The sequence below is a fragment of the Moschus berezovskii genome, chromosome 12, assembly GCF_049115385.1.
Source record: "Moschus berezovskii isolate FMDL1 chromosome 12, NW_MosBer_1.0, whole genome shotgun sequence".
NCBI lineage: Eukaryota > Metazoa > Chordata > Mammalia > Artiodactyla > Moschidae > Moschus > Moschus berezovskii.
In genome coordinates this window covers 85,691,218-85,704,550 of record NC_142471.1, presented here as the reverse complement: position 1 = coordinate 85,704,550, position 13,333 = coordinate 85,691,218, and the positions used below count along the sequence as shown (strand labels likewise).

The 13,333-nt window shown below is 37.7% G+C and overlaps 1 protein-coding gene across 5 annotated transcripts in view; it reads right to left on the bottom strand.

Annotated features, from left to right (window-relative positions):
• INPP5F (inositol polyphosphate-5-phosphatase F) overlaps nt 1-13,333 on the bottom strand; it is a 95,433-nt gene that overhangs the window by 37,975 nt on the left and 44,125 nt on the right. For all 5 annotated transcript variants that reach the window (XM_088842376.1, XM_088842373.1, XM_088842374.1 and 2 more), the window contains one exon: nt 6,051-6,187. In XM_088842376.1, coding sequence (XP_088698502.1) covers nt 6,051-6,187 — 137 coding nt within the window. The remainder of the gene's footprint in view (nt 1-6,050; nt 6,188-13,333) is intronic.

The window sequence follows — 13,333 nt, the reverse complement described above, 5'->3', positions numbered from 1 at the left end:
TACATAGATAGTGGTAAAGAATCTGCCTGCCTGCCAATGCAGAAGATGCAAGAGACCCAGGTTCGATCCCTGGTTCAGGAAGATCCCCTGAAGAAGGAAATGCCAACCCACTCCAGTATTCTTGCCTGGAAAAAAATCCCATGGACAGAGGAGCCTGGTGGGCTACAGTCCATGGGGTTGTAAAGAGTCGGACACGACTGAGCACTTGTCAGTGACAGTCAGCATATATATATAGTTAACTTTAGAAAAGAAAGCATGACCACTATCTCATTTTATAAAATTTATTTTTAATTGAAGGATAATTGCTTTATAACATTGTGCTGTTTCTGCCATATATCAACATGACTCAGCCATAGTTACACATATGTCTCCTCCCTCTTGAACTTCCCTCCCACCTCCCACCCCATCCTAACCCTCTAGGTTGCCCCAGAACCCTGGTTTGAGTTCCCTGAATCATACAGCAAATTCCTATCTATTTTATGTATGGCAACGTATATGTTTCCTTGCTCCTCTCTCCATTCATCCCACCCTCTCCTCTCCCGCACCGTGTCTACACATCTGTTCTCTGTCTGCGTCTCCATTGCTCCACTGCAAATAGGTTCACTATCTTTTTTTAAAGGTTAAGTTCAGTCCTACCAAGAAATAAGAATATAGAAAATAACTTCTCGGGATTCCTTCCAGTCTTAAGGTGCTTTGTTTAGACAGAACTCTTGGGATTACAACACACAGCGTGTACAGTAGGATCACCTTCCCTTTTCCAGAGGCCCAGCCAGTTCTGCATAATATGTGCTTACGCCCTTATCACAACATCAATACACACAATCTCAAAAAGAAAACCACAACCACAGCACCACAATGCTCCCCTAGTATTTCTACTGCTCTAACCACTTAGAGTTTACAACCAAGATTAAGGGCTGATGCTACTGCTGCTGCTGTAGAGGGAAAGGAAAACAAATGATTTTACTTTATAAGTTGATATCTATCTATGTCCATCAGGAGCTAAAATTTTAAACAGATGTCTAATGGGAAACCAAATATGGAAAATGATGCAGCTATCTATTAAAGCAACGAGATACAGCAAATAAGATATGCAGATATGGAACATAAGCCTATAAAACTTTAAAGGATGTTTTTCCAAAAGAATATCTATGTTCTCATCTATTTGAACTCCAAAGATTCTTCACATCCTTGCATAGATCTTTTCTTTTTTAAATGGCACACTGCTTTGAAAAACAGTCTGACAGATCCTCAAAAGGTTAAACCCAGAGTTACTATATAATACAGCAACTCCCTTCCTAGGTATAGAATTTCTTTTTCTCACAAGAGAAATGAAAACAACGTCCACCAAAAACTTATACATAAATGTACAAGTTTTGTTACGTACAGAAACATGTATATAAATATACAGCAATATTAGTCACAAACAGCCCCAAAGTGAAAACAACCCGAATGTCCATCAACTGATGAAAGGATAAATAAAATGTGGTGTATCCATACAAAGGGATAAAAAGAAACTAAGTACTGACACATGCTACAACAAGCATGAACCTTGAAAACATAAATAAAAGAAGCTGGGCACAAAAGGCTACATATTCTATGCCATGTAGAAGAAATGTTCAGAATAGAGAAATTTATATAGACACAGAAAGTAGATTAGTGGTTGCCCAGGTTTTGCCTGGGGTTTGGAGGAAAGTGAGTGACTGCTAATGAGTGCAGGGTTATTTTTAGAGTCATGAAAATGTTCTAAAATTAACTGCAGTGATGGTTACAAATCTGTGAATATACTAAACACCACTGAATTATGTGCTTTAAATGGATGAACTGTATAGTATGAAAATTATGTTAAGAATTGGCAAACATAATAAGCCATACAAGTAAAGTAAAAAGTCAACTGGAGTAGAAAACTAGAAATTCTATTAATTCCCAACTCTGTAACAAAATGCTTCTGCTCCAATGACAGAAAAAGCTAGAAAATCTGAGAACAGTGACCACAATAAACCAGGGGTTCTAAGGGGAAAGGTAGAAAGCAGTGGGTATTCAAACACAGACACAGATGTCCAAATTATAAAGACATACTAAGAAGACCTAGGATTCCCTGATAGCTCAGTTGGTAAAGAATCCGCCTGCAATGTAGGAGATCCCGGTTCGATTCCTGGGTTGGGAAGATCCCCTGGAAAAGGGAAAGGCCACCCACTTCAGTATTCTGGCCTGGAGAATTCCATGGACTGTATAGTCCATGGGTTGCAAAAAGTCAAATATGACTAAGTGACTTTCACTTTCAGGAAGACCTAAGAGTCAGCTTCATTTAAGAAAGTCTTACGTGCATAAGATACATATGGTCATGAAAAATAACAGGAATTTTTTAACTAATAGAAGTAGGAAAAATATGCAAAGATGCAAAATATAAAAACTACCCTGAAAATCTGAAATATTGCTCCTCCAAAGAGCTGGAGACAAATGAAAACCAGGGGACATATGTATCCCAATGGCTGATTCATGTTGATATATGACAGAAACCAATATAATATTGTAAAACCATTATCCTTCAATTAAAACTAAATTGTTTTTAAAAACCAGAATATTGACAGTGATCATTTCTATGTGGGAGAATATTTTTCCTCCTCCTCAGTTACAATTTACTATATAATCAAAAATAAAAAGCCCCACAAAAATTTATCATGCTTCTAAATGCTCTTTTTAACTGACGTTATATGGAAACTAGAATAAGAATACTAAAGATTTAAATTAACATGTCAGAAAACAAGCAAACAGTTTGTGATTTTCAACAGAGCTGCTCTTTGCCCTTCTATTGTCCACTGTCGTAAACCTCCATTAACAGAAAACAGGATTAAAGGAAGGAGAAAAAGGCTTAAATGCAAATTTCTAAAATTATATTCTCCTGAGAGAAAGCCATGCCAAACTCACTAAACTGGGATCTGGAAATACTTTATCTATAATCACATTTATCCCTAATTAGCAAGGGTCATTATATATTTCCAGCTCTTAACATGGACTGTGCTTTTAGTACCCTGGGAAATGCCATCGCTCAGATTGTCCAACAGTATTGTAAAAACACTCAGCTACGTGGGACTATCTCATTTTCATTTGTATGTGAAGATGATCTCATTTACTTGAGAGTGTCAAGAAAGAAAAGGAAAAGTCTTCAGAATGAAGACATTTAAAAAACTGTCATCACAGTCACATTTTTTTTGTTTTAAAATTCCATTAAATGTTATTTCCTAAAGATTCCTCCTCCTCCACCAACCACCATCTATAAAATAGTCAGCTGAAGCTGAAGCTCCAATTCCTTGGCCACCTGATGCGAAGACCCAATTCATTGGAAAAGACCCTGATTCTGGGAAAGACTGGAAGTAAAAGGAGACAGGGGTGGCAGAGGGTGAGATGGTTAGATAGCATCACTGATTCAACGGACATGAGTTTGAACAAACTCTGGGAGATGGTGAAGGACAGCAAAGTCTGGTGTGCTGCAGTCCATAGGATTGCAAAGAGCTGGACACGACTCAGTGACTGAAGAACAACACCAACAATCTCAAATGATACAGACTGATGGCCACGAACAGCATCTTCCTGAAAAGTCCACTAGGCATCCCATGCAGGCCTCTGGATGAGGATAGTTCATTTCCCCAGAACTGGGGGTGCCAGATGTGCAAACTGATGACTAACAGGCGACCAAGGCGCTGAGGAGCTGGTCTCTGCTCTAAATCTAACTGTCCAGGCCCCCAGCTTACTGCTCAAACCAGCACGCTGCCCAAGGAGTGCTCACGTTCAAGACCAACACTGGTAACAGGAAGCCGTGCTGATCTTTCAATTTGTCAACAATCATCCAAAAGACACAAGTTTACTGGCTTAATCGATGGATTAAAATTTTTTTAGTCTGCTCTTTGCTAAAATAAAATGCAAACAAAAACTGCAAACACTTGTTTATAACAGGCCAGTTGCCACCGAAGTTACTTGTCTGAGGAGCAGCAATAGTGAATAGTATTCTATCTCTAGTACCAATTAAAGGAAATAAGTACTTGCATCTTTTTTTTTATTCCTATAACAGAGTATCAGTGTCCTCCTAAATTCATTTTAATACTGGTTTGTTAGACTGTCAAACTGCCAGAAAGATCTGAAGCACAAAAGTTACTATATTGTTATGGCATACCCTGTTTTATTGTGCTTCGCAGATGCTTTTTAAGAAAAAAAAAAAAATTAAGAGGTTAGTGGCAATCGCAATGAACAAGTTTATCGGCACTGTTTTTCCAGCAGCATTTGCTCACTTCATGCATCTCACATTTTGGTAATTTCCCACAAGATTTCAAACTTTCTCATTATCATCATGTTTGTTATGGTGATCTTTGACGTTACAGTGAAAAGACTGACTCCTTGAAAACTCAGATGGTGGTGAGGGCTTCTCTGGTAGCTCAGATGGTAAAGAATCCGTGTACAATGTGGGAGACCTGGGTTCGATCCCTAGGTTGGGAAGATCCCTTGGAGGAGGGCATGGCAACCCACTCCACTATTCTTGCCTGGAGAATCCCCATGGACAGAGGAGCCTGGCAGGCTGTAGTTCATGGTCTCACAAAGAGTCAGACACAACTGAGTGACTAAGCACACATTTAGTATCTTAGCAATAGTATTTTTAAATTAAGGTATGTATTTTTTTTTTAGGCATAATGCTCTTGTACACTTAACAGACTATAGTGGAATATAAACATATCTCATATACACACTGAGAAACCAAAAAATTCATGTTATTATAATTATTTGCTTTATTGCAATGGTCTGGAACCAAACCCATAGTATCTCTAAGTTATGCCTTATGTATTTTTTTAAATAATTTAACCCTGTCCCCAAATTTCCTTCTCAAAAGTTCAGCCAAGAAAACACATACTGAGTTGTGGGGCAGTGGACACTATGCTACCTGCTACCTGCGGTTCAGGTAACAGGGAGGCAGGCCCAGCAAAGGGATACAGGAACAGACGGCCTAAGTCCAGGTCTAGACCCACCACGAGCCAGCTGTGTGATTAATCCTTGCCAAACCTTCTCTTCACCTGTGCAACATGAATTATAGCAGTGCCTACTTCATAGGATGGCGCAAAGGATGGAATATGATTATCCATTTAACCCTCAGGGCCTGTCTGGTACATCACATAGTGATCAAATTAGGCCAGGACGATGGCAGTGTAATGACACCCCTAGATGCCACATCCCCACACTGATAGTAGACAGGATACAAGTGCTTTCATGGGTTATTTCTGCCCGTGTGGAGACAAACACTGGCCCTGGGCAATCTCATTATCTTGGCCCTAACTTACTCAACTTGTGGGCCTGGTTTCCTTTCAGAAAATGAAAGTCTACTAGGTCAGTGGGTTTTTTTTTTTATTTCTTCTTTAAAAAAACAAAAAACTCAACTTTAAGAAAACAAATTACAAGAGAAATATAGCTTTAGAAAAATTTCAAGACATATAGATAAAAGAAGATACAGAAGAAGTTAAATCTAACCTTCCTGCCTCTCCTCAGCCCAAATCAGTTTTCAAAATGTGCTCTAGTGACTCAGACGGTCAACAATCTGCCTGCAATGTGGAAGCCCTGAGTTCAGTCCCTGGGTCAGGAAGATCCCCTGGAAAAGGAAATGGCAACCCACTCCAGTATCCTTGACTGGAGAATCCCATGGACAGAGGAATCCAGTGGGCTTCAGTCCATGGTGTTGCAAAGAGTCAGTCACAACTGAGTGCCTAACACATACAGGGGTCCCCAGAAGCAGAGGTGGGTTTCGAGAAAAGGCAAAGTAGGAAGGGCCCCAAGGAGAAGCTCTTCCCCCATCACCATCTCAACCAGTGCAACTCTGCTTCTATGCAACTTCCATACTGGCTTTCATAGGTTTAAACAAAGGTTCCACACCAAAGTCTGAAAACACAGGACTCAATTACTTTAAAGATACTCAGCTCTAGAACTCTATGATTCTGGTCCATTAAATCAAATCCTCATAGTTGGCATTATACCTATATCAAGTTGCCATGAAATTTCCTGAAACTTCAACTTACCTCTAGCTCCAGATCCTGAGGTTCCATTTCAGAAAGTGATAGTACAGCAATTTTGGTTACTTTACAGACTTCATGGTCACCTGGAAGTTTGCCCACCAAGGCTTTCTGCCGAATTAAAATAAGCCACCATGGAAGATCTGAAAGAGAAAAGGCATATTTAATGTCTGGTTTCTATAAAGTACTGCTTTCCTAGCAAGCTGAAGCTGAGTAACACAGTATGCAAACAGTACAATCCTTTGGTGAAAGTGGAAGTCAAAGTGGCTCAGTCGTGTCCATCTGTGATCCTCAAGATGCAGGAATTCTCCAGGCCAGAATACTGGAATGGGTAGCCTTTCCCTTCTCCAGGGGATCTTCCCAATCCAGGGATCGAACCCAGGTCTCCCACATTGCAGGTGGATTCTTTACCAGCTGAACCACCAGGGAAGCCCAAGAACACTGGAGTGGGTGGCCTATCCCTTCTCCAGCGGATCTTCACGACCCAGGAGTCAATCTGGGGTCTCCTGCATTGCAGGCGGATTCTTTACCAACTGAGCCATCAGGGAAGCCCACAGTCCTTTAGTAAAGAGCACAGCAAAGATGGAAAAATGGCCCTAAAACCTATGAAAAGATGTTCAATGGAGATGCAAAATTAAAATGTTTTGATACCATTCTTACCCATCAGCTTGGGGATAATAAAAAAGTATTGTTATGACAGCACATTCTAACAAGGCTATGGGATCAGGCACCCTCACAGCGCTTGTGAGAACACAAACAGATACAACTTGTCCAGATGTTAATTTTACTATAACAAACATTAAAACATACCCACTTACCATTTAACCCAGCAATCCCATGCTTGTGAATTTACCCTCAAGATACATCACAACTAAACAAAAATATATACACTCAAATCTATTCACTGCAGCAGTCTAACTGCAAACTAGTAGAAACAACTTGAATGCCCAAAGAATGGTTGAATCAACTATGGCACATCTATGCAATAGAGTACTATAAAGAATTAGCCATAAAAAAGAATTCAAAGCATTCTATAAACTGATAAGGGGATAAATTGGATATATCATTCATGTATTAATATCTTTATTATTATTAATATAATAAGATATAGTATTAAATCAAAGCACAATGGAGTAGCTAGAGTACACTACCCTTTCTGTAAAAAAAAAAAAAAGAGAAAAATATATTTGCTAATTTGTATAGAAAAAGAGAGGAGAGAAAAATTAGAAATTAACGAGATTGGTTACCTAACAAGGGGTAGGTGGAAATGAGATAGAAGGAAAACAGGAATGAGATAAAAGGGACCGGAACAGACAGCTCTCCAAGTACACCCTTTGACATACTTCTGACTCTTTGAACCATGATAATGTTTTACATCTCCTCAAAAATAAATGGTTCAAATTAATCAGAATATGGAGGGAACCCAAGATGAAATGCAGAGTAACCCAACACCATTATAAATGGAAAATGTAACCCACTATAGGAGACAAGGAAGAAAAAAAACTAACCTAAGTAACTTTGGAAAACAGTATTTTATAAAGATAAAGACAAAAAGATACTGTATACAAACAATACTGTACTCTGGTGAGCAAGTTATTTGTCAGAAGAATATGGGTTAGCAATTCCAGAACTACTTCATGTACACACTGCTTCTGGTGCTGATTCATGTACACACTAGGATTGAGCAAATAAGTAAATAAATATATTGATGAAAGTGGGAGAGGGGTATAAAACAAATTAAGGAAATACTTAATAAATATAAGAAAGGAAGGAAAGAAAATGCCTAGAGGCCCATCAGTTATCTTTTCAATCCAAATTTCTACTTTCCACAAAAGGTTTTTATTTCAATGAAATAGTCTATGAAAGCCAGCATGCAAAAGCAATTTTTCATTTTGAGACTATATCCTTTAAAAATACTACCTAATTAGTACCAAAAAACCCCAAAACTATTGAAACAATGTTTCAGAAATTTCTTATTATAGAAAAACAGCATTGTGGATATATACTGTGCTTATGAAAAAATATTTTTAAAAAAGATACAGTATTTTAATTTCTTCCATTTTTCTCCCAAATACTAATCCACTTTCATTTTAGGCATAGTGCTTTGGAGATGTGCATTAAACATTTCATAAGTGCAAGAGTTTGGAAATGTTTCATAAGTCTTTATAAAGTAGGGTGTAAATTCACTCCAAAGTTTCAAGGCTTTTGTAAGTCATTTCATTATTCATGATCATTAAACTTTAACCAAGGACCCACCATGTACTGGGAAGTACATCAGGCACGGATTAAGGTTACCAAGCATTTAACACACAGTAAACCTAACACATAATAAAGCACATAATACACAGTACACTTGAATGTTAATACAGCCAGTCGAGTAAAAGGAAGCCCTTACCACAAATCTCTTAATCTTACAAGAATAACTTTTATTTTACATGGAACAATTTAGAGTGTTGGCAGAGGATAAGACAAGTCAAGCCAACATTAGGAAGCCCTCTTCCTAGTTTACGCCTTCTTGTCTTCTTATTAACATTATGAGCTGCAATTTTAAAAAATTACAGCAATGACAAAAACACAATGTACACAATCAAATGTGAGAAATGTCCTTCTCATATGCCATCTAATGGCGTAGTACCAAAAATACCAAATTTCAAACACAGAGGTTTTACCCCATTCATAGACTCACTTGGGAAAACAAAAAGCACGCTTTTTACACAAAAATGCTGGTGTTGTCAATACTGAAATTCAACTTACAAACTTAAAATCACTTAAAACATTACAGACTTAAGTTCAAAATACGTGAGGGTTATAACGAAGATTAAATCTGAGAAAATACAATGTAAATGATCTCAAACAACAAGGAACCAAAAAAAACAATAGTTTCCCTTTTCAGAAAAGCCTCAATGTGTTCTGACTTAGACGTCAGAACTCAGACTCAAATTTTAGCTCCACTATTTATCATGTACTTCAGCATAATATTTAACTGTTCCAATTCTTGATTTCTCACCTGTAAAATGGGGGAAAATTGCCTATTTCAAAGAGTACCTAGGAGGATTAAATAATTTTTATACTCCATATTATTAAGAGTTAATGTTTACCAGGTAGCAAAACATACTATAAAGCTATGGTAAATAAAACAATGTGGTGTTGGTATAGGAATGGACAAATGAGTACTAGAAAAGAACACAGCAGACAGAGACCCATGTAAAAACGGGCATCTAAGTTAACAGTGACAAAGAGGGGGAAAGTATGGTATGCCAATAACTAGTGTTGAAATACATACTGAAGTATCTGCAGACAAATGTATCTACCTGGAACCTGCTTTGAAATAATTTAGACGCTGGGAATGTGGAGAGCATGGATAAAAACACCTTTTTGTAGTTGACTTGCAACCAGCTCTACAAATTGAACTGGGTTAATATCTCATAAGTCTTTCACTATACAGTTTCCTGCCTTACTGTTTTCAGTCTCACACACTGATCAAAACAAAAAAACTAAAAGTAAGATAGACAAGAAAACTGATATATACTAGTTATAATCTAAGTAACTTGGGATGATGAAAATACACTGGAGTTACATAGCAGTGATGGTAGGATAATACAACCTTACAGCAGCAGCAGCATTCGCTCAGTAGTGTCTGACTCTTTGCGACCCCGTGGACTGTAGCCCACCAGGCTCTTCCATCCATGGGATTCTCCAGGCAAGAATACTGGAGCAGGTTGCCATTTACTTCTCCAGGGGATCTTCCTGACCCAGGGATCGAACCCAGGTCTCCCGCATTGCGGGCAGATGCTTTAACCTCTTAGCCACCAGAGAAGCCCAGTGAATTACAATGTTAAAAGAGTGCATTTTATGGTGTGTCAATTTTATCCCAATTTTAAAAAAGGCTTCTAAAGAACAAAAAAACTTGCTAGGAGTCTTACTTTACTAGAACAGTGAATAAACTAAAAAGTATATTTTCTACCAAACACAGAGATATAGGTACTTGAAATAGTGTTTAAAGAAGCAAGTAAAACTAACAAAATGGAAAGAAAATGAAAAACTTGAACTGGACACTAAGATTTATAGGTTGATTCTAGAAAGCAAAGCAAAACAAAAAATCTCTTGGGAAATAACAGCAATCGGTATTCCTCTAATTATTTTGCCGTTGGTGAAACAAACACAACAGTAAACACATAGAAGCCTGGAAATCCAGCAAAAATGAGTATGTTAGTTACAGGGTTAAATGATCCAAATATATTTTCTCTAGTTTGAATTTTAAGCTAAGAAAATTGCAAAAGTATAGCATTACTATTGTTTAGCAGTCTCTATCCAGTCAAGCACAATTTTGTAATGAAGCTTTTAAAAGCACCAAAGCAGGTTATTGCATTAATTTATATTACCCACCATAAAAAGAAACTTGGCTTAATTAAAGCCATCACACTGAGATCTGGATATGTAGTATAACCAAGGGTCAAAGGTAATTTATTCTAGCAAGGTCTTTTGGTATAAAGATATTTCCTCAACTTTTAAAATATATTACAATGGGGGAAAACATCAAGTTTGTAACCCTGACTCCTTTAAAAAAAAAAAAAAAGACAAAAAATGTGACTTCCCCAGCCAGATAAGAAAACTTACTAGGAAGTGATTATCTTGAAAAGCATGACCAGTTAGGGCAAGTAAAACAATAGTCCTGGAAAAGATTCAATTGCTTGCCCTATACAATAACTGACTCAGTTATATCAGGGAAAGCAATTGCAGGAGAAAGATTTTTATTCAAAAAAACCTTTTTTTCTAAAATTAAAATTAGGGGCTTCCCTCATAGCTCAGTCGATAAATCAACTGCCTGCAATGCAGGAGACCTGGGTTCGATTCCTGGGTCGGGAAGATCCCCTGGAGAAGGAAATGGCAACCCACTTCAGTATTCTTGTCTGGAGAATACCATGGACAGGGGAGCCTGGCAGGCTACAGTTCATGGGGTTGCAAGAGTCGGACACAACTTGGTGACTAAACCACCACTGTATGAAAATCTTTTCTCCCTACTCACCACCTCACCTCTAAGTACTGCATCTAATATTTCTCAACGTGGCTATCCATTCTACTGACATGCATCAATAGAAAAGATAAGCATTTGATCCAACAATGTATGTCTAGCAATCCTTTATTTTTATTAATGTTAATCATACAGAAAATAAAAGAATACATTCCATGTGTTTAAAAATGTAAACATTACATATAAAATTAATATTCCCTTTCACCACTGTTCCCCATTCCATGGAAATTCTTTAAATCTAATCCAAACCCCACTTTATGAGTTCTCTCATATAAGACTAGCAGAGAAAGAACAACTGGTTACCATTGCTGGTATTAGTCCTTTCAATTTTACTTGAGCTTAACAACGACTTTTAAAAAATATTTCCTTATTTATAGTTGCATCAGATCTTAGTTGTGGTGTGCAGGCTCAGTAGTCTCGGCTCAAGGGCTCAGTCACCCCTCAGCATATGGGATATCAGTTCCCTGACCAAGGATCAAACCCACATCCCCTGCATTGCAAGATGGACTCAACCCCTGGACCACTGAGAAAGTACCACCAATGATTTTTTAAATATGCATAATTTAGGGAATTTTCCAGCAGTCTAGTGGTTAGAACTCTGAGCTTCCATTACAAGGGCCATAGTTCAGTCCCTAGTCCAGGAAATAAAATCCCATGTTCTTTGAGAATAAGCCCTAGCATTTTTTTTTCAGTGCAATACAGTCTTTTCAAAGCATTCAGTTTAGCCTTCATAGAAACAGGAAGGCATTCCTTTTGTATTTACAGTTGATGGGTTTATTTAGTTATGTAATTACAGTATCAAGTAAAACAAGTATGAACAGGTATGGAAATAAACACAACCCATTATCTACCAGAAGACAGAGGGCTTCCTACCCAGTCTCCACCAGCCTTTAGAGCATCCAACACATCTACCAATACATTCTGCAGAGGCAGTGAGGAATGTTGGTTAATCTTAAGTAAGGTTCAATTAAAAGAGCTCCTACTGACAGAAATACATACACAGTACATATTCTCTGTGCCAGACACTTGAAGTGAGTGAAGTATCTGTGTGAAAATAATTTTGTTTTTCTGATTTTTTTTTTTTCCTTCTGGCTCGCCTTTTTCCAAGACTGTTTCTGATTTGACCGGTTCAGTGGGATTTTTAAGACAATTCAACAATAACATTTTTTCGGTACTCAGCCTTCTTTATGGTCCAATGCTCATAGCCACACACAACTACTGGAAAAAGCCATAGCTTTGTCTATATGGACCTTTGTTGGCAAAGTGATGTATCTTCTTTTTAATATGCTGTCTAGCTTTCATTCCAAGAAACAAGAGTCTTTTAATTTCATGGCTGCAGTCACCATGGAGCCCGAGAAAATAAAATCTGTAACTGCTTCCAATTTTTCCCCTTCAGTTTACTATAAAGTGATGGGACCAGATGCCATGACCTTAGTATATTTTAATGTTGAGTTTCAAGCAAGCTTATACACAAAAGAATTTACAATTATATCCACATGCCAAACTACTAACATTTATTTACTACATACTCCAAAGTCCTAACATAATATTCAATAACCAATATTTAAATTCTTGAAGAGCTTCTGCAGATTATGCCTCTAGTAAGAGCTTAGAGTCCGCATTTGAACCAGACAAATCAGAGGATGGAAATGTGCTGCTGTGAAGGAAAAAGAGAATTAGGAAAGGCAATTATAGTTGGCTCACTTTTCCTTTCTTCTGTGTCAAGCTGACAATAAGAATACTTATGTGTTTCTCTGCCATTTCAAGTTGACACTCTGAACTAATAAATTTAAGCCAAATGACTCACTGCTCCTTTTATACTTTAAGGCTTAGGTGCTCACAAATTTAACACTGCTTTATCTTTCTGGTGACTTGAACTTTGGCTGTTTTTGAAATGTATATCTGCTTATGCTTCTTGCCTTAAAGTCTGTTTTGATATTATTACGAGCACATCCGTTTTCAGTAGGTTAGCATTTGCTTGGTTTCTCTTTTTTCTATCCTTTTACTTTGGCCTTTCTCTACACATATACATATACTTAACGTATTTGTCTTAAAAGTAGCTTGTAGATGAATTTTATTTTTCCATTATGAATAGCTTTGCTTTTTAACTACTAAATCCATTCATGGGCTTCCCTGGTGGCTCAGTGGTAAAGAACCTGCCTGCCAATGCAGGTGTATTCTTGCCTGGGAAATCCCATGGACAGAGGAGCTTGGCGGGCAACACTCCATGGGATCACAAAGAAGTCAGACTTGACTT